At 39.4% G+C, this 24,393-nt stretch overlaps 1 protein-coding gene across 2 annotated transcripts in view; it reads left to right on the top strand.

The window, feature by feature from the left end:
- Positions 1-4,974: 4,974 nt before the first annotated feature.
- ntrk2a (neurotrophic tyrosine kinase, receptor, type 2a) overlaps positions 4,975-24,393 on the top strand; it is a 274,950-nt gene continuing 255,531 nt past the window's right edge. For both annotated transcript variants that reach the window (XM_034170439.1, XM_034170438.1), the window contains exons 1-4: positions 4,975-5,264; positions 10,367-10,441; positions 12,592-12,663; positions 18,395-18,463. In XM_034170439.1, the coding sequence (XP_034026330.1) occupies positions 4,996-5,264; positions 10,367-10,441; positions 12,592-12,663; positions 18,395-18,463 (485 nt within the window). In that variant the 5' untranslated portion in view covers positions 4,975-4,995. The remainder of the gene's footprint in view (positions 5,265-10,366; positions 10,442-12,591; positions 12,664-18,394; positions 18,464-24,393) is intronic.

The raw sequence follows: 24,393 nt of genomic DNA, 5'->3' as shown, positions 1-24,393 counted from the left end.
TCCAGCAACTCTTCTGAAAAGCCCCACTTAATTTAACACAGTCAACTTGGTTTTCAAAATATGAAACATTCTCCTCTGTTTCCAACTCCCAACAGTATTAGTCCTATTCAGGCCATGAGACCCATTGGCGCCAGTATTTCTTAGCGGATAGCGCATTATGTCGATGAGAGTCCCCAACTCTCCCTGGATGGGACATCAGTCCATTACAGGGTTTTTTTTTTCTTGAGTCGAGGTCAGTACCCTTTACAGCAGGGTGGACTGAGACAATGCAGATCAAGTATCCTTGTCCACAGATACAGACAGTCGGTGTGACTGGGTAAAGAACCCAGGTCACCATACTGGTACCTCAACTCCTCACCACAAAGAAATACGTGCAGTGCACAAACTGTGTGCTTATTTTGAAATGCAACTCAAAATTCAGTTTCACTTTTGTTATTTAGCCAAGTCAGCACAGGAAATTATATCCAAAATAATTCTAGCCAAAAGGCTGGTTTTATGTCTGCATGACCTTTGAACAATGCAGAGAAGGGAATTATGGGTAACAAAATGAAGCAGAGATTTTTTGAAAAGCTGACATGAATCCCTGCCAAATCCCAGCGGCACATTGTCTCCGCTGCACATTTGAAGAATTTAACTGGCTGCATTTATCGATGTATTCATGTGATGGACATGGACCACAACAAAATAACAGCACACCCAAGTGTGTCAGGCACAGCGGGTGCCAGGCACCCGTATTGTTAGGACCCAAAATGCAAACTCTCGGACAGGGCTTGGATGTAGAAGAGATCATAGTCTTTAATTCAGGCTCTGGTTCGGTACACAGGTGATCAGTCGGCGAGGCAGAAGCACAAACAGGGTCAGGCAAAAATTCAGTCATGGATAAGCAGGGTTCAGAGGCACGAGCAGACACAAACATCATGGGTGAGGCAAAAGGCAAAGTCAAAAATACGAAGCAGGATCAGGATTCACGGCAAAGCAAAAACAGGACTGGAAACAGAGCTGTAAGTGTACAAAGACAACAAAGGAGCACGGGTGTGGTGGCTGGGTGGAGATTAAATAAGACAGGAGTTAACAAGGTGCACGTGAGGAACAATCAAGAAGGGGGCGTGGCTAGTGAACGAAGATACTACATTGTGCAAGACAGTGAGGGAGGACAACACAAGGTGGAGTGAAGAAAAGACAAAGATATGTGAACAGGTGCACAGAGCGTGAGTGAAAGAAAAACAAAGCAGACAGAGCTAAAGTGAGAGAAAAACATGGCAGGTGCAGGATGTGAAGTGAACATAAATAACTGGGCGTGAGACGAGGACATGAAAGCAGGTGCAGGATGTGAAGTGGGAACAAGAGGCAAAAACAAACCTGAGCTACAACTGAATAATATTACCGGGAACAGTCGGTCCGGATACGTATCACATTTATGATACAAACCAGAAAGCTAAAAACACAATTAGAAAAGGGGAGGTGATGGTCTAGTGGTTAAGTGTTGGGCTTGAGACCAGAGGATCCTCGGTTCAAATCCCAGCCTCACCGGAAAATCACTAAGGGCCCTTGGACAAGGACCTTAATCTCCAAGTTGCTCCCGGTGTGTAGTGAGTACCTTGTATGGCAGCACCCTGACATCAGGGTGAATGTGATGCATTATTGTAAAGCACTTTGAGCGTCTGATGCAGATGGAAAAGCGCTATATAAATGCAGTCCATTTAGAAAAACCAAGTCGGACATGAACATACTCCATAAATATCTAAACAGCATCGGAAAAAACACACAGATTGAAAGCTTACCAGCTAACGACCGGACCATCTGTTAGCAAGTTCTTCATGGAGGTGAAGCCAACAGGAAGTGAACTGACTACGAGCCCGGAAGCTTGTGTATTTATATATAATAGCCATATAATAAATAAATTATTGCTTGGCTTGTACAGGAATATCACACCTCTGTGTTATTCGCACGGACCGTCTGTACTATCAACACTTCGGTCTGATATTTTCCCGTACAGACCTCATGCTCACTTAATAATCGTTTATTAATATTAAACATCAAGAAACACAGACAAATTTCAGCTAATGTCCAGGAAGTTATTTTCCTTTCTGATCTTCCTTGGAAGATACAATGACTTGCTTGGCTATGCTAAGCTACCAGGGTGAAAACTATTTCAAATCTGTGCATCTTCTAAAATGCTTTCTGGTCCCAGCGTGTTGGACTGTCCACAGTTTACATTGTACTGTAAAGGCAAACAGCAACTTTTGAAGAACAACACTAACAAGCAGCAGAGATGAAATGAACTTTAAGGCTGATACTCGCTGTCAGTGAGCATCACCTTAATTAACTATGCATGCACGCACTATTGAAACTATTAACCCATTAACATGTCTTTCCACTATCTATGTTCCTTTTTTTGATGGACCAGACAAAACCTTGTTTTCTGTGATGTTTGATGAGTAAGTGGAATATGTATGAATTATTGTCCATTACTTTTGTGTTTAATTATGAATATTTGAGAGGCTAACACGGCATTGGGTGGCCTAGTGGTTACCAGTGTTACCTCATAGTGAGAAGGTCTTGGGTTCACTTCCAGCCTGGTCCTTTCTGTGTGGAATTTTTGCATGTGTTTCCCTGTATCTGCTCCGGCTTCCTCCTACTTCCAAAGACATACAGGTTAGGTGAATTTGAGACTTGAAATTGACTGTACAAGTAAATGTCAATACTTTTGTTTGTCTAGATGTGTTAGCTCTATGATGGACTGGCACTCAGCCGCCTCCCATGTTCCTTAATTGGAATCAGTGGTATAGAAAATGACTGAATGAATTATAATCTGGGAATATATGTGTAAATTAACATTTACTGTGTAAGTACAAAGCTGTTTGGCAATGCTGATATCTCTGCAGGAGAAGAAGAGTCCTGGTGCTACCTGTCTTAGTGTACGGTTGTGATACTTGGATGCAAACCAGTGACCTAAAGCAACCACTGGATGTGTTTGGTACTTGGGTCCTTTAGACGATCTTTGGGTACTGCTGGAATGACTTTATGTCAAACGAGCAGTTACTTAAGGAGACCATGATGAGGACTTTCACTTGCATTGAGAGGGAGCATCAGCCATGACATTTTGAGCATGTACCATCTCTATACATGATCGATAGTAATCCAATCCAATCCACTTTTTTTATATAACAGATTTAACAACAAAGACATTCCAAAGTGCTGCACATAGAATCACGATAGATAAGAAATAAATTAAAAATAAGTAAAATAACAATGAAAATAAATAAAACATGCAAAGATAAAAAAGACTAATAAAATCAACCGAAATAAATAAATACAGCATACAAAAGATAAAACCAATAAAATCAACCTAGATAAAAAAAACAGTAAAAACCAAACAATAAAACAGAGGACCACACAACTCACACTGTGTTAAAAACCAGAGAATAAAAGTGGGTCTTCAGACAAGATTTAAAACACTCCACTGTGGGGGCTGTTTGGACGTGGAGGGGCAGAGTGTTCCAGCGTCTGGGACCAGCCACAGAGAAAGCCCTGTCCCCCCTGGTTTTAAGTCTGGTCTTAGGCACCACAAGCTGGAAATGGCCCTCAGACCTCAGAGCACGCGCTGGAGAGTAAGTTTGTAGGAGGTCAGTAATGTATTGATTGGCCATTCCATTCAAAGCTTTAAAAACAAACAATAAAATATTAAAATCAATTCTAAAATTAACAGGAAGCCAGTGCAAAGATGCAAGAATTGGGGTTATGTGATCACGCTTCCAGGCCCCTGTTAAAAGTCGCGCTGCAGCGTTCTGGACTAACTGCAGACGGGAAAGAGCCCCTTGGCTAATGCTGAAATAAAGTGCATTACAGTAGTCCAGAGGACTCTAAATAAAAGAGTGCACAGCTTGTTCAGAAAGGTTAAAAGATAAAAATGGTTTTACCTTTGATAAAAGACAGAGATGATAAAAGCACAAGTTCAAAACACCATTAATTACAATACCATATACAATACCATAGTACATATATGTGCCTGAGTGTTGAGGACACCAGTGGCTAGAGAAAGCCAAGGGGACGGCCACGCTTCAAATGGATACTTTGGAGCTGTGAAGATGGACTAGTTAACTGCCTGGGTGGTTGTGATGGATGTGGTGAAGTGATGACCAGCGCATGCATCAGATTTACTTGAAAATTCATGCATTCACATTTATAAATGATGTGGCCCTTCCACTAAATGATTAGAATCCCACCTAACCCCACCAAATTATCCAACATCCTTGACCTCTACAAAGCTGCACGGTCTCTCCTTTTTCCTTCTCTCTGGCTTTCTCTGTCACACATGACGACCTTTAACCTTAACTCCAGCTGCATTCTACAAGGACAGTTATGCCAGGGTTCCTTTGAGCAAGGTGTAAACACATCATCCATACTGCACCTGATCCTTCAGCAATGCAAGGAGCGCTTCTTTTGATACACTCAACATGGCACATGTGCGCTTTGTTCTCATCTTCACGAGCGGATGGATGAAGATGAGGATGAAACGCACGCGACAGCGCGCGCGCAGCTCTTCCATCCTGTCTGCCTTTTATTCTGCGTCTGCTCACCACCACCCATCTCTCTGTCGAAAATAACACACACAGGGAACATTGTGTCGATCCAGTGCGCATCAGAGAGAGAGAGAGAGAGAGAGACGGGGGGAGGGGGGGCACACCCGGCACCCGTCAGTGTGTCAGTGTGATTTTGACTGACTGACGGACTGACTGGGGGGTTCTGGGGGAAGCAGTCACTGTGGACGCGTCCCCTCTCTCTCTGTCTCACGCACACTCCTCTCCGCCTCCTTGTCGGACTCGATGCTTTTCTAGGCGCGTCGCCTCTGTCCGCCTCATCACTATCACCACCGGATTTTTTTTTTTTTTTAACTCCTCCGCCGCGGACGCCAGCTGGTCCGATCACAGCCAGCCTGGACCGGGTTGGTGGAGCTGCTGTTCAGCGAGCCTCAGCTGAAGTTGGTACCCGAAAATGAGCGCACTGAGAGCCGCGAGCGGAGCCGTCTCTGCGCCGCGGAGAGGCTCCGGGTCCGTGCAGATGCGCCGGTGGCGTTGCTGGTGCTGGTGGATCGTGGTGGTCGGTGTGGCAGTCGGCTCCGTGGGTCCGCGTGGGTCCGCGGACGCGTGCCCGTCTTCTTGCTCCTGCAGCGCCTCCAGGATCTCCTGCGTGGACCAGGAGCGAGGTATCATGGCTTTCCCCATCCTGCAGAGCGAAGCGGAGATGGAGAACATCACTGACATGTGAGTGTCGCTCATAAGCTTCAGACTCGCATCTAAAATGTCACAAAATGTCACCACAATTACGCGGTTTTTTTTTAAAATTTGTATGTGGTTATTAAATAGCTCAAATAATAGCAAAATGGACAGATATATCTGTTAAAGAACAAGAAGTGGTCACGGCTACTTTTTCAGTGTCAGACTGTTCATTATTTTAATTATGAAATAGGGTCATGATTGCGCTTCATTTACGGTGCCAATTGGCAGGACGCACGTGTAACCTCCAACAGTCCCAACAAGCAGACCGGCGGAGAAGGTGCAAAGCATTGTACCAAAATGGACAAAGTCTGGAACGCGGACGCGTGCACGAGTGCCTGACATGTGCGTGGATCTATGTTATAGGATTCTGTCTAAATATTAGAACGGACGCTTCCCAATATGGCACATGTGACGTGCGCATCCAAACAGAGCGCAGAGAAAATCGGCTCTCATTTATTTATTTGTTTATTTATTTATAACTGACATACATTTTGACTGAATATATATATTTGAAGATTAGACACTTCTTAGTGCTGTTTGGCCACAATCCAAGAGGACAGGAAAAATATAGAATATTTCAAACTCATGGCACTGCCCTTCATTCTGTCCTTAAAGCATTTATCTCTCAGCACTTAAACAACAAATTAAAAATATTCGATCGCCACAATTTGGCAAAGTAAACGACCTTATTGTGAGTCAGTTTAGCAAAGAAACATTTTTTTAATCAGCAGGCAGCCTTGGAGAAGGTTTGGAAGCGGTTTCAATGAGCCAGCACTCTGCTGAAACGCAAAATAAACGCACAAATGATTGATAACACTGTGATGCCTAATTCTAAAAGACCTCAACATAAACCACTTTTCGAACACTTATGACATAAATGCATTTGAGTTGTACCATGGTTATGCTGAGCCCAAAAAGTGATCGTGCTGCTCTTCATTTGAAAGACTGATAGAAGCACCAATTGGGTACAAAATCAAATGCACATTTACGCAAAAGGGAAAGAAAAGAAAAGAATGATCACTCCTGTGATGACAATGTATTTTACATCAGAAAATGTGTAGTTTTACAACTCAGTGCTTCTGTGTTGCCCGTTGGCAGCATGTATGGTTAATCACAAAGCATGTGTTAAAAAAACCCTGAGGTGCCATGTAAACAAATCATAATGAATGATGCCACAAAAATGATGAAAAAGTTCTATGTCAAACCCTTTATGACAAAGAGTGCTACACATTAAAAGCTACTACCACATACCAACTGCCCTTTACCTTTTAAAGTGGATTATTTTGGGTGAATGAGCACATGGTTTTACTCCAGTGTCACATTAAGCGATTTATCATTCAATGATTATTATCACGTGTTCATTATCTTTGTAGAATCATGTATTCTGTTGCAAATCTATATAGTGATTAAAAAATACTTAATTTTTTTAAGATACCATGAAACATTCAGTTCTTTTGTTTGTTTTAATTTGAAAATTAACATCTGGAAAATAAAATTTAGTCTTTTACTGACATACTGATTTAAAAAAAAGACTTTTAAAGACATTTATACAGGAACACGGAGGGCCTATGATTTTTGCACAGCAGAGTAACTGCATGTGGTACAGTTTTCAACACAGAGTAAGTGTAGTGCTGATTAATATGCACTGAAACAACATTGAGAAAACTCAAGGCGGTGAGCTGTAGCACTGTTTTTGAATTCACTCAACTAAAAACACAAAATCTAACAAATGTTTTTAAGTTGAATGAACTCAAAAATGTCAGTATAGCCAGTTACTTTGAGTTTTTAAGTATTCTTTTTTTTAGACATCTCTATTAAAAAAAAAAAAAAAAAAAAAAACTGATTCTCTTTAAATTCAGAGTGAAAGCAAATCTCTACAACTTGATATTCATTCAGCAAAAATATTAAAACCAAAACAATGGAATGCATACGTATGATTGCCCTTCACACAACACAAATAAATCCTCACTTTTACAGCCAGTTTTCAAGTCAGAAGGTGGACACATGAACATTTCCAAGTCAGTCAATACATGTTGGACTTTACCATCAACATTTAGGAAATACAGATGATATGATGTGGTAAATCTGTCAAAATATGGCAGTTCTTAAAAGCCGCCAAAACCTAACAACTCTAATGGAGTCATTGGCTTCTGTGGCTGTGATTGGAGAAACTCTGCAGAGTGCAGACTTTCTAATCACAACCACAGATGCCAGTAACTCCTTTTGGTGACTTCCCTTAGTTGTCTCCTTCTTTTATGTTGAGCTACTCCAGGCAGATTCAACCCAGTGTCACAGCAGACTGGGTTACAAAAAGTACATTAAGCTATGGGTTCATGGCAGGGGCACGAAAATGGGGCAGTTTTCGTGAACAGGAGCACAAATTTATTTTGTGACGGGGTGGGGTGGGGTGGGGTGGGGTGGTAGGGGGGTTATGATTAGGGTTTGGGGAGGGCACACTTACGCTATATGGTTATGGCTACAGTTAGGAGTAGGGGAGGATTATAAATAGCAAAATTTAAAAATTTGTCACATGAAAATGGGGCGGGAAAAAAAAGTGAGACTGGGCAAGATTTACCATACTGTTTTTATTTCATGTAATTGAACTCTACTTCTGCATTTTTCCACACTTCCAAAAAGCAAAATATAGCAGGTAAAATCTCAAAAATGTCTTTGTTGAAGAGCATGGCATGCTTTTCATGGATTTGATGTTGCTGAGGAGGACCAGAAGGAGGCTTCTGCTCAGAGAACGGGAGGTCCTGATTACTGCATATTAAAGCTGATTGTTGCCGTTCAACTTTTTTTGCGTGTTTACCCCAAGCTGCACCAGTTAAATCCAATTATTCAATTTTGTTGGATCAGTATTTATCTTGATATCTTTTGAAAACATATTTTTAAACCTTCCCAATTACTCACAGTGTTCTCCATTGCCACCTTTGCCACCATATTTCAGGCCCTGATTGGAGATCCAGGTTTTGTGATTGATTTTTTTCCAAAATCATAGACAATCTGCTATCAAAAATCAGTTATGGGAGATGGCTTATACCTATCCAGTGGCTTGTTAATGTTTGTGCATCTATCTGATTACTTCCCTGAAGAAACAGGTTAGTATTGTGAAGGGGATGATTTAATTATGTTATAGTAAAGGTTAAGCATTCCATTATTTTGGCTTTAATATTTTTAATTCATGTTAAATATTAAATTGTAGAGATTATTATCTGCATTTACAGATAATAATTGGAGAAATTTAATATAGATAAGCCTTAATTATTCTTTTTTTATTTTATTGTAATAAAATTGTTTATGCATGAAAGATAAGATAAACTTTATTGATCTCACAGAGGAGGAATTCACATGTTATGTCAGCTCTTAAAAAAACACACAGGGTGGGTGCAAGTAGAGGAAAATGTTCATCAAATAGTGTGTGCAAGATAAGCAATAATAATAATACTTGTAACAGTACAAGACATAAGAAATGAGGTAGAAATAGAATATGTACGTATATATATATATATATATATATATATATATATATATATATATATATATATATATATTTCCCTCAGCCCCAACCAGTCTCAGCAGAAGACTGCCCCTCCCTGAGCCTGGTTCTGCTGGAGGTTTCTTCCTGTTAAAAGGGAGTTTTTCCTTCCCACTGTTGCCAAGTGCTTGCTCATAGGGGGTCGTTTTGACCGTTGGGGTTTTTCATAATTATTGTATGGCCTTGCCTTACAATATGGAGCGCCTTGGGGCAACTGTTTGTTGTGATTTGGCGCTATATAAGAAAAAAGTTGATTGATTGAGTTGATATATATATATATATATATATATATATATATATATATATATATATATATATATATATATATATATATATATATATATATATATATATACGTACATACATGTGTGTGTATATATTTGAGTTTGAGAAGCCCACACCTTCTCAAACATTTGCATATAACTGTACTCTGCAATGCATTCAGTCTGACAGTTTGTTTCAGCTGTAATCTTGCTTTAATTGGAACACTACCTGCTGTCTTTATCAGCTCAGTGAGCGCTGACAGTGTTTATAGTGAAGCCTAAAAATGATTTCATTATTTTATCTTTTATTTATTTATTTATTTTATATTTTATTATTTTGTCTTACGTTTATCAGCACTACTTCATTTCCAGACTGTAAAATCACCAGTGTTAAATTAACACTGACAGTGAACATATGGCCCCTGTCTGACCAGAGTAGGAATATGTACACTGGCAGTGTTAATTTAACACTGACAGTGTTAGTGTTAAATTAACACTGGTGATTTTACTGTGCACACAGCTGAAATGCACCGTGGTGTGTTTTTAATTAAGAAAGTGCACATATCACATTGTTCTTATATGTTTTTCACTGTTTCATCTTGTGATTTATCTTTTGGAAACTGCTGTGGTGCAAATCTAAAATATAATCAAATACAGTGATTGTGCTGCTTTACTAATGTTTAATAAGAAGAACATTTCAGATTATGAATGTACAATAATCGCCTTACTCTGCTAAAACCCATCTCGACAATCAGTGAATTCAATTAGAATGGAGTTTGATTTTTTCAGGCTGACACTGAATGTCTCCCGCATGAAAAACAGTATTTAATGACCCTGCCGTTAAATTGCTCATCTCTCAGTAGCTGGCTCGCAGACGTGGGACAGCAGACAAGCCTTTCAGTTTGTAATGACGTAAAGCTGAGCTCCAGTCATTTCCAAAGTGCACATTCTGTTCCTCACATATTGTCTTTGTGCCTACACCGTCATGTACCAGCAGTACAAGGAGGTGTGTGGTGTGTAACCACAGCCATCTCCTGTTGCCGTTAACTGTTAACGGGTCAAGTGCCTTTCTCAACATTTTAATTGCTTAGATGTGCTTCTTTACTTCCCCTGGTCGGAAGGCTTCTCTTCATAAGCCCGTGTGTGCACTCTTGTCTCCTGCTAGTGTGATTTTCTTCAGTATATTTCTGATTTTTAGCTTTAATTTCACAAGTTTTTCCAGTTTAAATGTTTGTTCCCTCGTTAGCATACAAGTCATCTGACAGCTTTACTGTGTCTCTTGGCAGTTATATCGCCAACCAGAGCAGCTTCTCCTCCATCAATGACAAAGATCTGCACTACTACAAGAACCTCAGGAACCTGTGAGTGATTTCATACTAAACTCTAGAAAAGCACTCAGTGTGCACAGAACTCTTCCAAGGCCAATATTATACAAAAAAAAAAAAAAAAAAAAAGAATGTTTATGAGTTCAATGGTACGAATATTTCATGAGGTGAAACCTGGAAGGTACCATTCAATGGTAAGTTCCAGGTTTCACTGAATAATAATAACAATAATAATAATACAAATTATTATTATGATTATCATTATTATTATTATTATTATTATTATGAATAAAATATTTTGGCCATGATAATTTTATAGGTTTTACATTTTTACATTTTTACAATGATTACTTTTAGCTGAAAATCTTTTCCTGTTTCTGATGTTGATGAGTAGCTCTTTTTATACTTTAATTTTTATTAAATTGCAATATCATTATTAACAACAACAACACAAACCTGCACATCTAATTACCCCTGAATGATAATAATGAATAATGAAATTAATGAAATAATGAAAACCATAAAAAACAAAAACAAAAAAAAACAAACAAAAAACAACAAAAAATTTAACAAAACAAAAAACAAAACAAAACAAAAAAAACAAAACAGAAAACTTAAGATAAACACAGCGCTGAGTAGCTTTTTAACCATTAAAGTGTTGTTTTAACACTCTGTGTGTTAAACCTTGCAAATTGTAGTTGTCACACAGAGTTGATCATATTGGTCTTGAGTCTCTTTTGACAAGTGCTATGATAGTGAAGGGTAAATGGTAAATGGACTGGATTTATATAGCACTTTTCCATCTGCATCAGATGCTCAAAGCGCTTTACAAATAATGACTTACATTCACCCCAATGTCAGGGTGCTGCCATACAAGGCACTCACTGCACACCGGGAGCAACTTGGGGATTAAAGACCTTGCCCAAGGGCCCTTAATGATTTTCCGGTCAGACTGGGATTTGAACTGAGGATCCTCTGGTCTCAAGCCCAAATCTTTAACCACTAGACTAGACCATCACCTCCCCCCATAGTGTTTTTTTTTTTTTTTTTTTTTACCAGAAGGTTGTTCAAACTCAACCTGACTCCTTTGTGTGCAGCAATCCCTTACGGTGGTGTCCAAACACATTCCAGAAAGGGCCAAGAGGGTTCAGGTTTTCTTTGCAGGCACCGACTCCACCAGGTGATTTCATTGATTAAGATAGAGCAGACGGGATGAGTTCTTCAGTGAAACCATCTGCTGGAGTCGGTGCCTGCAAAGAAAACCTGCACCCTCTTGGCCCTTTCTGGAATACTTTGAGACCACTTAAATCCAAACAGTGTTAAACTCCAATCTATAGTGTTGAAAATGCACTTTGTCACAAAGTAAAACTCTGGGTGTCAGAAATGACACTGTTAAACATTTAATTTTTATAAGACTATTGAAAATGTAAATTCAGTTCTGAAATGGTGAAAATTACATGAACTCAGAAACTGTGTTAATTTTAGTACTATGTGATTTGAAATAACACTATTTCACTTTGATGCCAGTTATAGCAAAATGTATTAAACCACCCTCAGTTTGTAGATAATGTTCATACAGTTGTGTCATAAATGGTAATGGACTGCATTTATATAGCGCTTTTCCATCTGCATCAGACGCTCAAAGCGCTTTACAATAATGCCTCACATTCCCCCCCCCCAATGTCAGGGTGCTGCCAAACAAGGCGCTTACTACATGCCGGGAGCAGCTAGGGGATTAAGAACCTTGCCCAAGGGCCCTTAGTGACTTTCCGGTCAGGCTGGGATTTGAACCAAGGATCCTCTGGTCTCAAGCCCAAAGCTTAACCACTAGACCATCACCTCTCCTAATAGTCTTCAGCTGGAAAATGAACTACATTTTGTCAGAGATGGACCCCGAAAACCCAGTTATTGCACATGAACACACCTTTTCAGGACAACAGTCAAATTGTGTAGTAACTTCAGACTGACACTGTATTTCGTGGCATAATTTAGCTTCAGCTTCAGCAAAAATAAAGTGAAACATTTCTTTCCACGAGGACATTTTGTTGTCCCTGTTAGTTTCTCTTACAATTACAATTGCATGGAATTATTCCGACGTAGCACTGCTAAAGTGTTATTTCTTTACTGTTATCGACAGTTTTACTGTTGTTGTTGATGATGATGGTTTTTTGTTTGCTCTGTGGCAGAACGGTGACCAACAGTCGGCTAACATATTTATCAATGCTGGCCTTTCAAAACAACATCAAATTGCAGTACCTGTGAGTACACACTCATTTAATGTTCTTTGTACTTTGCTTTTCATTGATGTCACAGTAACACCGTTACAACTTTGTTACTTTATACAACAATGTCTTTGACTCAGTTAAAAAGAGAAAAAGAAAACTGCTCCTTTGGTAATTGTCCTATTTCTACCTGTATCACCGCAGACAAAGCAGGTCTAAGAATGGTCCCTTGCCCTTGTGTGTGTGTGTGTGTGTGTGTGTGTGTGTGTGTGTGTGTGTGTGTGTGTGTGTGTGTGTGTGTGTGTGTGTGTGAGAGAGATTGATGTGATGATACGCGATATCTTGATAAAGATTTTGTGTATCAACATGGAAGTTGGTACATAGCGTCACACCACTATGATCTCAAACTAGTTTGATGTTGGGTGTGTTATGTACAAATGTAAACAGCCCCAGAATGTGAAATTCCCACAGAAACACATAAAACCCCAAGCACAAAATGTAAAAAAATAACCTGCAAAAAGGGGTGATTTTCAAGGTTGCAGAAACAGTCGCAAAATATCAAATGTAAAACCATTGGATTGCTGTATAAACATATTTATGTATTTATGATTATTTCTGTATTTATGTTTTGCACTACATCATGTACGACCACAAAATGTAAACTCATTAAACCTCAAAGAGCTTAAAAACATATCTGCCAAAGGTATACAATTAGTCTTTTTATTTTTATTGCCTTTCAAGATTATTTTATTATTGCTATGTGCTTTACTTTTATGTAATGGGACAAGTATTTCACTATACCTTTCATATTATGAACTAGAAGGTGGTAAAAGTTGAAAATTGATCCCTGGATAAGTAGAATAGATGTTCAGTCAGGGATGAGGCAATAAGCCTACATGTGGGGGATAAAGAGAGTAGGCCTATAGGCATAGTAGTACTGTATGTTTCTAAGCTTGTGTACTGTATATCATGTAGTATATGCAGGGCTGGATCCAGAGTGAAAATCTGATTGCATTTTTGCGCAATGATGAAATAAAAATCGTACGCGTCTTGTTATTCTATAATCTTCATTCTTTTATTCATGTGCAACATACACTGTCACACTTCTTTTAATATATTTATTGTACTTCATGGACCATAGTGAACACTTCTTATTTGTATAAATATAATGTCCTAAAAAAACAACATTATAAAAAAAATTGACATGGTGGATCCTTGATCTCTGGACATAAATAGGAATAAACAAAATCTGTAGTTTTTATACAGCACGTCTCATTTGGGAGGAAAAAAAACATTTTAGTTGATTGTAGGTTCTTGTCTGTATTACAACATTTGTAAGAGGTGTCATTTTATTTAAAGCGGCAATTCATTTTGAAGTTATTAATAGACATGTACTGACCGGACTCTGTCTCGGCAGAGAGCAACACAGGGTTTGGAGGTGTGACAACGGAATGGAGGACGATTCTCGTTTCTTGACTGCAACAAGACAAGAGTCCCAGTTAGTGACTTTAATCCACACAAAACTGACTCACTGTATTTTAATGGCTTTGAGAGGGGTTAAGAAGCGGACTTGCCGTTTCTGAAGACCAGCAAATCAAAGAATCAGCGAGCTTAGTGGATCAAAGCATTGCTTCAATGGTTCATGCTTCAAAGTGCAGTCGATTACAGACCTGCTGCAGACCAAACCCATATCCGACTTTATTTCTACGTCTGTATGATTCTGAAACTCGGAAAAATCCGTATAATTTACAGACAATCCGTATAGGTTGACATGTATGGTCGGAAAACCACCGAAAATGTAATTTCAGTCATCATAGAATGCCTTTCAAACACACTATTGTCTGAAAACTATTTATAAACCACTCACCGTTTCTTGCTGAAATAAGCGCCCAATTTTCCTTGCACAACTTTTTTCCTGGATGCCATGATCATCGACTCAACTGGACTGATGCTATGTTTGTTTGATCCGGTTTGAATTTTGTGTACACCTGCGTGGTGCATTGTGGGATCAAATCAAAAGCTGTGTTCACCGCGGGAACATGTTCGGCACTATTCGGGATTATTCGAGATTATTTTTTTTACTGATGACGAATGATGCATAAAAAAATCTGACTGATGCAACTGCATCGGTCCAAACCGGTCTGAATCCGGGCCTGTATATGCACAGACATCATAGATGACCCACTGAACATTCTCAATGGTGGCCAGTGGTGTTACCAGGATTTGCCATGAAATATTTGCTTCCAGTGTATGTCTAGCATTTTTCCTATGTACTACACTGCAAGATAGGCCTACTTGTTTAAATAAATTAATACTACTACTCGTGGCTATATGCCTGTGGCGAGGAAGACTGTCTCTTGATTGATTCCCAGATAGGATAATGGACATGGAGATGACTGAATAATCCCAGTCTTGATGTGCACTGGTTCTTACAGACACTGCACATAGTTGCTGTGGGACGCTTCTGCTGGTCAGGCTCTTGCTGTCACTACTTCCTCTTTCTCCTCTTGTCCTCTGTGTTGTTGGTTCACATTTCTTCAAGACGTCCACTCCAATGTGGATCATTGCTTGTCAGCTGGCTCATTCCCGTGCTTGTTCATCCCAGGTCTTCCAAACAATGGAGTAGTTCTTGAGGTTTCCTTTTTCCTTTGCTCAGGTGGGAGTAGAAGGCTTGGGAAGTCAGGTGTCAGGCAAAAGTATCATATCAATCAACACTTCTTGTCAGATACAGTTAGACTATAACATACCAGAGCTTCTTTGGAAATGCAAGCTCTCACTGTGCAGTCAAAGAGGAGGGTTGGTCAGTACAGCTTTAATCATAGTAAATTAATGATATGTAATGTAATGTGTATTTCTGAGCTGGCTTCAACATTTTATGTTTATCAAGTTTTGCAGTTGTACGTGATGCAATGCAAAACGTATGCATAGACATAATAGTAAATACTTATGTTGCTGCCCAGCAATTTTACATTTTCTGGCTATTAGGGTGACCCTTGAAATCAACCCTTTTGGATTTTGTGAGATATTTCTTCCAAAATTTTATGTGTTGGGGTGTTTCACATTTTGCAAGGTGGCCGAGTCTCATTGTGTTTATGATGAGTTGAGAAAGATTTCATGTGTCAAAGCAAAGGTTAGTACTCAAAAAGTCTTCATTACTACAGACAAGCTCGGTGTTGGCCTTATTTCTGCTCTAATTGTGGCCATCAGGGAGCGGAGACTCTGAAACCTTGTGTATGCCACATTCTGGCAAAGGCTTTGTGCAACAAAACAAAACTTGGTACTCAGTGTTTCCTCACTAAGACTTTGCACAGGCTCCACGTTGGGCATGTTTTTATTCTGCTTGTGGCTGTGAGGGAGCAGATACTCTGATATTTATGTGACATCATTGAATAAACATTTGTGCATCAAGGTGAAGCTTCCTTAGTAAAACTACAAAGTATTCTAGTACTTTAATAAGACAACTAACCTGGAGTCATTTAAAGATCAAAATCATGTGAAGACTGAGTGAATTTATTTATTTTTGTTCTTGAAAAAAATGCAACCCAGTTCAGGTTCCCGCTATTGAACAAAATTCAGGCGGCACTTCATAAACAAACCTTCAATTAAACAAACAAAAAACAAAAAGCCAGAGGGATGTACTGTGAAGAGAGATCAACTTACCCAGACAGTTTTTATATGTGCACTGGCCCTAAACCTTAAAGTCACAATCAGACGTAATTGTTACCACAATGGAAGTTATCAGCTTGATTTGTTAAACCCGGATTCTGCTTCAGGCTGTGTATACATTCCCATAAAAGAGGGCATGTAGCACAATTTGACTCGGCATATTTAGTATTTACAGTGCATCTGAAAAGTATTCGCAGTGCTTCACTTTTTCCCACATTTTGTTATGACACTATTTCAAAATGGATAAAATTCATTTTTTCCCCTCAAAATTGTACACACAATACCCCATAATGAAGTTTTTTTTAAATGAAGTTTTTTTTTTAAATCTATGCAAATTTATTAAAACTAAAACAAAAAACAAAAAACAAAAACAAAAACAAACAAACAAAAAAAAAATCACATATACATAAGTATTCACAGCCTTTGCCACAAAAATCAAAATTGAGCTCAGGTCCCTCCTGTTTCCACTGATTATCTTTGAAATGTTTCTACAGCTTCATTGGAGTTCACCTGGGGTAAATTCAGTTGAATGGAAATGATTTGGAAAGACACACACCTGTCTACCTATAAGGTCCCACAGTTGACACAGTGCATGTCAGAGCACAAACCAAGCATGAAGTCAAAGGAATTGTCTGTAGACCTCCAACACAGGACTGTCTCGATGCACAAATCTGGGGAAGGGTACAGAGACATTTCTGCTGCTTTGAAGGCCCCAATGAGCACAGTGGTCTCCATCCTCCATAAATGAAAGAAGTTTGGATCCAGCATAACTCTTCCTAGAGCTGGTCGCCCGTCTAAACTGAGCGATTGGGGAGAAGGGCCTTAGTCAGGGAGGTGACCAATAACCTGATGGTCACTCTGTCAGAGCTCCAGCATTCCTCTGTGGGGAGAAGAGAACTTTCCAGAAGTACAACCATCTCTGCAGCAATCCACCAATCAGGCCTGTATGGTACAGTGGCCAGACAGAAGCCACTCCTTAGTAAAAGGCACATGGCAGCCCACCTGGAGTTTGCCAAAAGGCACCTGAAGGACTCTCAGACCATGAGAAACAAAATTCTCTGCTCTGATGAGACAAAGATTGAACTCTTTGCCAGGCATCATGTTTGGAGAAAACCAGGCACCATCCCTACAGTGAAGCATGGTGGTAGCAGCATCATGCTGTGGGGATGTTTTTCAGTGGCAGGAACTGGGGGACTAGTCAGGATTGAGGGAAAGATGAATGCAGCAATGTACAGAGACATTCTGGATGAAAACCTGCTCCAGAGCGCTGTTGACCTGAGACTGGGGCAACGGTTCATCTTTCAGCAGGACAATGACCCTCAGCACACAGCTAAGATATCAAAGGAGTGGCTTCAGGACAACTCTGTGAATGTCCTTCAGTGGCCCAGCCAGAGCCCAGACCTGAATCTGATTGAACATCTCTGGAGAAATCTGAAAATGGCTGTGCACTGACGCTCCCCATCCAACCTGATGGAGCTTGAGAGGCGCTGCAAAGAGGAATGGGCTGTAATTTCTGCCAAAGGTGCATCAACAAAGTATTGAGCAAAGGGTGTGATCACTTATGTACATTTGAATTCTTAGATTTTTATTTTTAATAAATTTGAAAAAAACAACCTTTTTTCATGTTGTCATTATGTTGTGTTAGTAGAATTTTCAGGGGAAAAATGAATCCACTCCATTTTGGAATAAGGCTGTAACACAAAATATGGTCAAAGTGAAGCACGCGACCAAACAGAAGTAACATCACTCACAGATGTATGACATGTTATATTACAAAACAGCTATAACATAATATAGTGTATAATAATAATAATAATAATAATAATAATAATGTGTGTGTGTGTGTGTGTGTGTGTGTGTGTGTGTGTGTGTGTGTGTGTGTGTGTGTGTGTGTGTGTGTGTGTGTGTGTGTGTGTGTGTGTGTGTGTGTTTGTGTGTGTGTATTGCCAGATCACAGTTGAAGTGGGATATTTCTTAAGAGTCCGTTCTAAACCAGCTGGACCTCAGATTATTCAGATGATGCTGCCTCAGAAATAAATGTGTGCAATTACAGTGTAACCCCAAAATATTAATCACACCTCATGTTTAAATTTCTTTCCAGAAACCTGAAAGATAACAACCTGTCCTCACTGTCCTGGAAGATATTCAAACACCTGAACATCTCTTATTTGTGAGTTCATGATAGTCATCTCTGTATGTCCATCTGTCAGTCACTTTCTGTCTTTTTGGTGTCTGATGACGTCTATATGAGGTCTATTAGAAAAGTGTCCGACTTATTATTTTTTTTAAAAACCATATGGATTTGAATCACGTGTGATTACATCAGCCAAGCTTGAACCCTCGTGGGCATGCAAGAGTTTTTTCACGCCTGTCGGTGACGTCATTCGCCTGTGAGCACACCTTGTGGAAGGAGTGGTCCAGCCCCCTCGTCGGAATTCCTTTGTCTGAGAAGTTGCTGAGAGACTGGCGCTGTGCTTGATCCAAATTTTTTCAGAAACTGTGAGGCACATCCGAGTGGATGCCATTGCATTGGAAGCCTTAAGGACAAGTTGGAACATGCCCTGCTGTTAAACAATTTCTCAGATACTCACTCAACTGAAAGCCACCAAAAGCCGCCTGGATTTTACAAATGGTTATCAACATGGAGGTGTTTTTCCTGTGGCGGGCGCGCTGTGCCGGCTGCGAGCCAACGCGCCAATCTGTCCGCACGTCTTTCATTAAAAAATCTCCTTTAACAGTGGAATGTCCGGATAAACTGCTGATTCTGACCTCTTCTGAAAGTTCTCTGTTCTCTCACGACATCCTGGGTCAACAGAGGCTTAAATTTGGAGGTTTTCAGCTTGAAACAGGATGACGACGTCGCCTCGGAGCGCTGCGCGACGTCCCGCTCCATGGGAAGTCCTTACAGTGATAGAAACAATCCAAAAACTCTCATCAGCCTTTAAAATTTTTACCGAAAACCAGCTAAATTTCTCAAATGGTGTCCACTCGGATGTGCCTCACAGTTTTTGAAAAAAGTTTGATCAAGCACAGCGCCAGTCTCTCAGCAACTTCTCAGACAAAGGAATTCCGACGAGGGGGCTGGACCACTCCTTCCACAAGGTGTGCTCACAGGCGAATGACGTCACTGACAGGCGTGAAAAAACTCATGCATGCGCACGAGGGTTCAAGCTTGGCTGATGTAATCACATGTGATTCAAATCCATATAGTTTTTAAAAAAAATAAAACAGTCGGTTTCTTTTCTAATAGACCTCGTATGTAGAAAGAACTGCAGGGATTTCATTTTCTGTGAAGAGTAGCTGCTTCTTTTTCTTGAAAGACAGTTATTGTTAGGCATTGCTAAAGCTGCATTCACAGAACTTTCATTTGCAATTTTGCAGAAGTGAAAAGCACATTTCCCTGTCTACCTTTCTCCTCCATGTTCACACAGTCTTGATATGTGTGTGGTATGGGGCGATGCTATCCCTCTGGTTCCGATTCCCTTCTGAGTTTGAAGAAAGAAATTGATGTCATGATAGTCAGCATCTGTTATGATATCAAAGTTCTTTTGAAGCCTGCACCCAAAAAAATAAAAATAATAAAAACAGTACATTTAGGAAACAGGTGGAGTTTGAGTGTAAATCACCATGACACCTGTAAGAACAATGTTATGAATATAAGGGATAGTTATTAATGTAACTTGAATGTCGATTTATTTAAGACAATATATTCTTCTTGCATTGTAGTTTCATGGTATAATAATCAACACGCTAGACTCTGAAGCCACCAACTCAGTTTCAACACTCTTTAAAACTTAAATTTTTAGCCATGCTGTGTTCATTTTCATGTGGAAACTGCTCCTTTTGTCTGTATGACATCACAGTTAGGAATAGTTACGGTTAGTTTAGGATTAGGTAATATTAGGGTTACACAAGTTTTAGGGTTAGATAAGGTTTAGATTAAGGATTAGGTTAGGTTGGCTGGAATTATTCGGCTCTTTTGCTGCTGACAGAATATTTTGATGAAACATCCTTTGTTATGTACAACTAGCTCCCAGACTTAACTACAACTCTGGACAATGGCGATTTTGCATCCTGGACATCTTTGGGAGTATTTAAAGAAAATTCATTCATTCATTCATTCATCTTCCACCGCTTAGTCCATTTAAGGGTCGCGGGGGGCTGGAGCCTATCCCAGCAGCCATAGAGCGTGAGGCGGGGTACACCCAGGACAGGACGCCAGTCTGTCACAAGGTCACAAACAGACAAACAAACACACACACACACACACACACACACACACACACACACACACACACACACACACACACACACACACACACACACACACACACACACACACACACACACACACACACACACACACACACACCCCTACGGACAATTTAAAGATCCCAATCCACCTAACCCGCATGTCTTTGGATGTGGGAGGAAACCGGAGCACCTGGAGGAAACCCACGCAAACATGGGGAGAACATGCAAACTCCACACAGAAAGGCCACGGGAATTGAACCCATGACCTTCTTGCTGTGAGGCAACAGTACTAACCACTAAGCCACCGTAAAGAAAATTTTAGCTGCTAAATATTCCTAACAAGCACAGTTGTTGATAGAATCTATTTAGTTGATTTCCATCACATTGTCTCCTTTCAGATTGCCAACAAAGCTGTTTTTGTCAGTACAAGCATGCCTGGGCCTGGATTCAGTAGTGCTGGTGACATTCAAATGTTGCCTTGCCGATAATGCCTAGTCAGGCTAGATGACAGGCTCACATTTACGGATGCTGTCTGAATGTGTGTTGACGCACATGTTGCTGGGGCAAGCATAGTGAGTGTATTTAACCACAAGATTTAGTTGATTGAACAGAATGTATCAGCATCATTATGCAGTTAAACATAATATGATTTCATTCAATAACTAATTTTTACCCAAGGCCATCAAATATGGCCATCGGGGATTGCGAAGGCTTGGCGCCCGTCCATCTGTCTGTCTGTCTATGTACAGCATACGAGGGTAGGCTGAAAAGTTCTAAGGCTCCCCATGAAGGAGTAATGCATTAACTGCATCATAGTGAGCCTTAGAACTTTTCAGCCTACTCGTAAGTCGAGTCCTATTACTGCCAGAGTCTTCAAACAGACCTTGGTCAAGTTCAAAGATGGCTAACCTTGACCTATTTTAAGAGGTATTTTAAGAGGTTAAAAAGTCACATTCTGTTTCAGTCTGTTCAGTTTTGTTTTTGAGTGGTGGGTGTGACAGCCAATCAGAGTAGAGCTGCACTGTGATGTCAGTGGGCTCTCCAAAATAGCTTCATTTTGTGTGTTTGTATACACGTATACAAACACACACTTGTATAGCATAGTTCCACCTTAGAATTGGAATATATAAGATATACCTTACTGAATTTTCATGTTTTTTTATATATATTATGTAAAAACTAGTGAGAAATAAACACTTCTAAAACTGAAATCGCTGTTTTTGGAACCTAATACCACCTCTGAACTTGTTTACAAGATGTTTCATGGATGTTAGCATGGTGACATCACAGGCTGGTAGCTAGCTGCAAAACTGTTTGTTTGTGTGTAAATATATCCTCTTTGTCATATATTATGGAAAAGCTAGCGAGAAAGAAACACTTCTAAAACTGAAAATGCAGTCTTTGTAACCCGATAAAACACCTGGAGTCATTTACAAGACATTTTGCGGTAACACTTTGTATTAACTGCACACTATAAAGCATTAGTAAAGTGTTTATAAAGAGCAAGTAAATGCTTAAATAACTACTTGAAAAACATTTACAAAACATTCTTTTTTACTTTTAAAACATTTACAAAGCATTCTTTTTATTAGCTACTCAGTGGTAAGAACATACATAGATGGCTTAATAATTATTAATAACAAAATATGGAATATCTTTATAAAACATTTATGAGTGATTTTTTAATTCTCCATAAACCATTCAACAAAAGTTGGTCATTAATAGTTCATCATTTACAAACGTAAAATCAGACACTATTCATTAGTGATAAAAATACTTTACAAATCATATTTTTATTGTCTTTACATTTTTTCATCACAAATTATTAAACATTTTTTTTTAAAATTAGCTACTCATTGGTAAGAATGTAAATAGATGGTTTAATCACATTTCTCTTCTGTTCTTTTAGCTGCTAGCTGCTACCTGCTCTCTAATTCTTTCCTCTTTTCCTTTTTAGCTCTCTCATATACTGTACCTCTGGTTAAGGAGGTCCTCATATTGAGCTTTTTCCCTTTTTATATTAGTATTTTATTTGTATTTATTTATTTGTTATTATTATTTATTAGTCTTTATTTTTTATTTAATTCATTTTCTTAATTTTGATTTTTAGCACCCACTCTTTTATTTATTTTTGTGTTTTATTAATTAAATTTCTTAATTTTAAGCACCCAATCGTTTCTAGGAATATAAACCTATTGTTTTTTCAAACCAAATAATATGTGATTTTACTTACCTCGCTGACAAATGGCTGCAACACCAAGTGTAAATGATACTGTATTGCTGACAGATGGCAGCAGCTCACACAACTGTTCAACAAATTAAAATGGCGAGGAAGATGTCCTGTGACACTTCCTGTTTTTGTTCTCACTGACGATGAGCGTCCGAGGAGAAAGATTAAAATGAAAAACTGGTTTTAACCATTTTTCGGACCGTATGGACTAATGTTGCTTAATCACTGGCATTCTCACACACGTCCAGCGGACACCTCACCGAAAACAGTGGTTAATTGGCTATGTGCGTAAGTGTTAGCAAAAGCTAGGCTAAAGTTGCATTGGCTATCTGTTGTTGTACCAAATCCAACTGCTTAACGTATTCTAAGGTTGAAAATCATCAAGCAAACACTTTCTTTCCGTCCGAGAGGCTATCTGCTTGATCTATGTGAATTTATATCGTCGGATGTAAAACCTTGTTAGTTTTTTTAAGACCAGTTAGCTGATTAGCCGCTATCGCTTAGCGGCTAATGGCGACCTGTTCTGAACCCATGTTTAGCTATCGGTTAGCAACTAATGGTGGCACAATTACTCGCAAATCGACACCACCTCCTAACCGAACATCACTTTAACATTTCGTGACGAATGAACCCGCACTCCTCGTCTAATACCGCCGTACCAATTCCTCAAAACAAAATATGCGTTGCTAAGTATTTATGAATAGATATATAAAAGTGAACTGGTCAACTGTTGATGACTCTGCGTAATACATACAACTATAAATAGCATCTACAAATGAGTTATAATGCAAATTTATCCATCACTTTAGTTGAGCTCACACAAAATTACCAACAGCTTGTGCTTTACAATAGTATTTTTAAGTTTACTAATGCGTTGATAAGCATTTATAAATGGACATATAAAAATGAATTGGTCAACTTGGTGACTCTGAGTATAATACATAATTAGCATCTACAAATGAGTTAAAAATGCAAATTTAACCATCACTTTAGTTAAGCTCACACCAAATACTTTACTAATAGCTTGCAAAGGCTTTATAATAGCATTTTTAAGTTTACTAATGCGTTGATAAGCATTTATAAATGGACATATAAAAATGAACTGGTCAAGTGTTTGAGATTGTGATTGAACTATATATTAAGCCTATACAAAGGAGTTATGAAACAAATTTAATCACCACAAGGATATTACAAATGCTTAACTAATGCTTTGTTAAGGCTTATTCCTAGGGTTTGTAAGAGTAGAATGGGAGGCAGAGCCTTCAGCTTTCAGGCTCCTCTCCTGTGGAACCAGCTCCCAATTCAGATCAGGGAGACAGACACCCTCTCTACTTTTAAGATTAGGCTTAAAACTTTCCTTTTTGCTAAAGCTTATAGTTAGGGCTGGATCAGGTGACCCTGAACCATCCCTTAGTTATGCTGCTATAGACGTAGACTGCTGGGGGGTTCCCATGATGCACTGTTTCTTTCTCTTTTTGCTCTGTATGCACCACTCTGCATTTAATCATTAGTGATTGATCTCTGCTCCCCTCCACAGCATGTCTTTTTCCTGGTTCTCTCCCTCAGCCCCAACCAGTCCCAGCAGAAGACTGCCCCTCCCTGAGCCTGGTTCTGCT

Source organism: Thalassophryne amazonica, chromosome 5, assembly GCF_902500255.1.
Source record: "Thalassophryne amazonica chromosome 5, fThaAma1.1, whole genome shotgun sequence".
Taxonomy (NCBI): domain Eukaryota; kingdom Metazoa; phylum Chordata; class Actinopteri; order Batrachoidiformes; family Batrachoididae; genus Thalassophryne; species Thalassophryne amazonica.
This window is presented reverse-complemented; position numbering and strand designations above follow the sequence as displayed.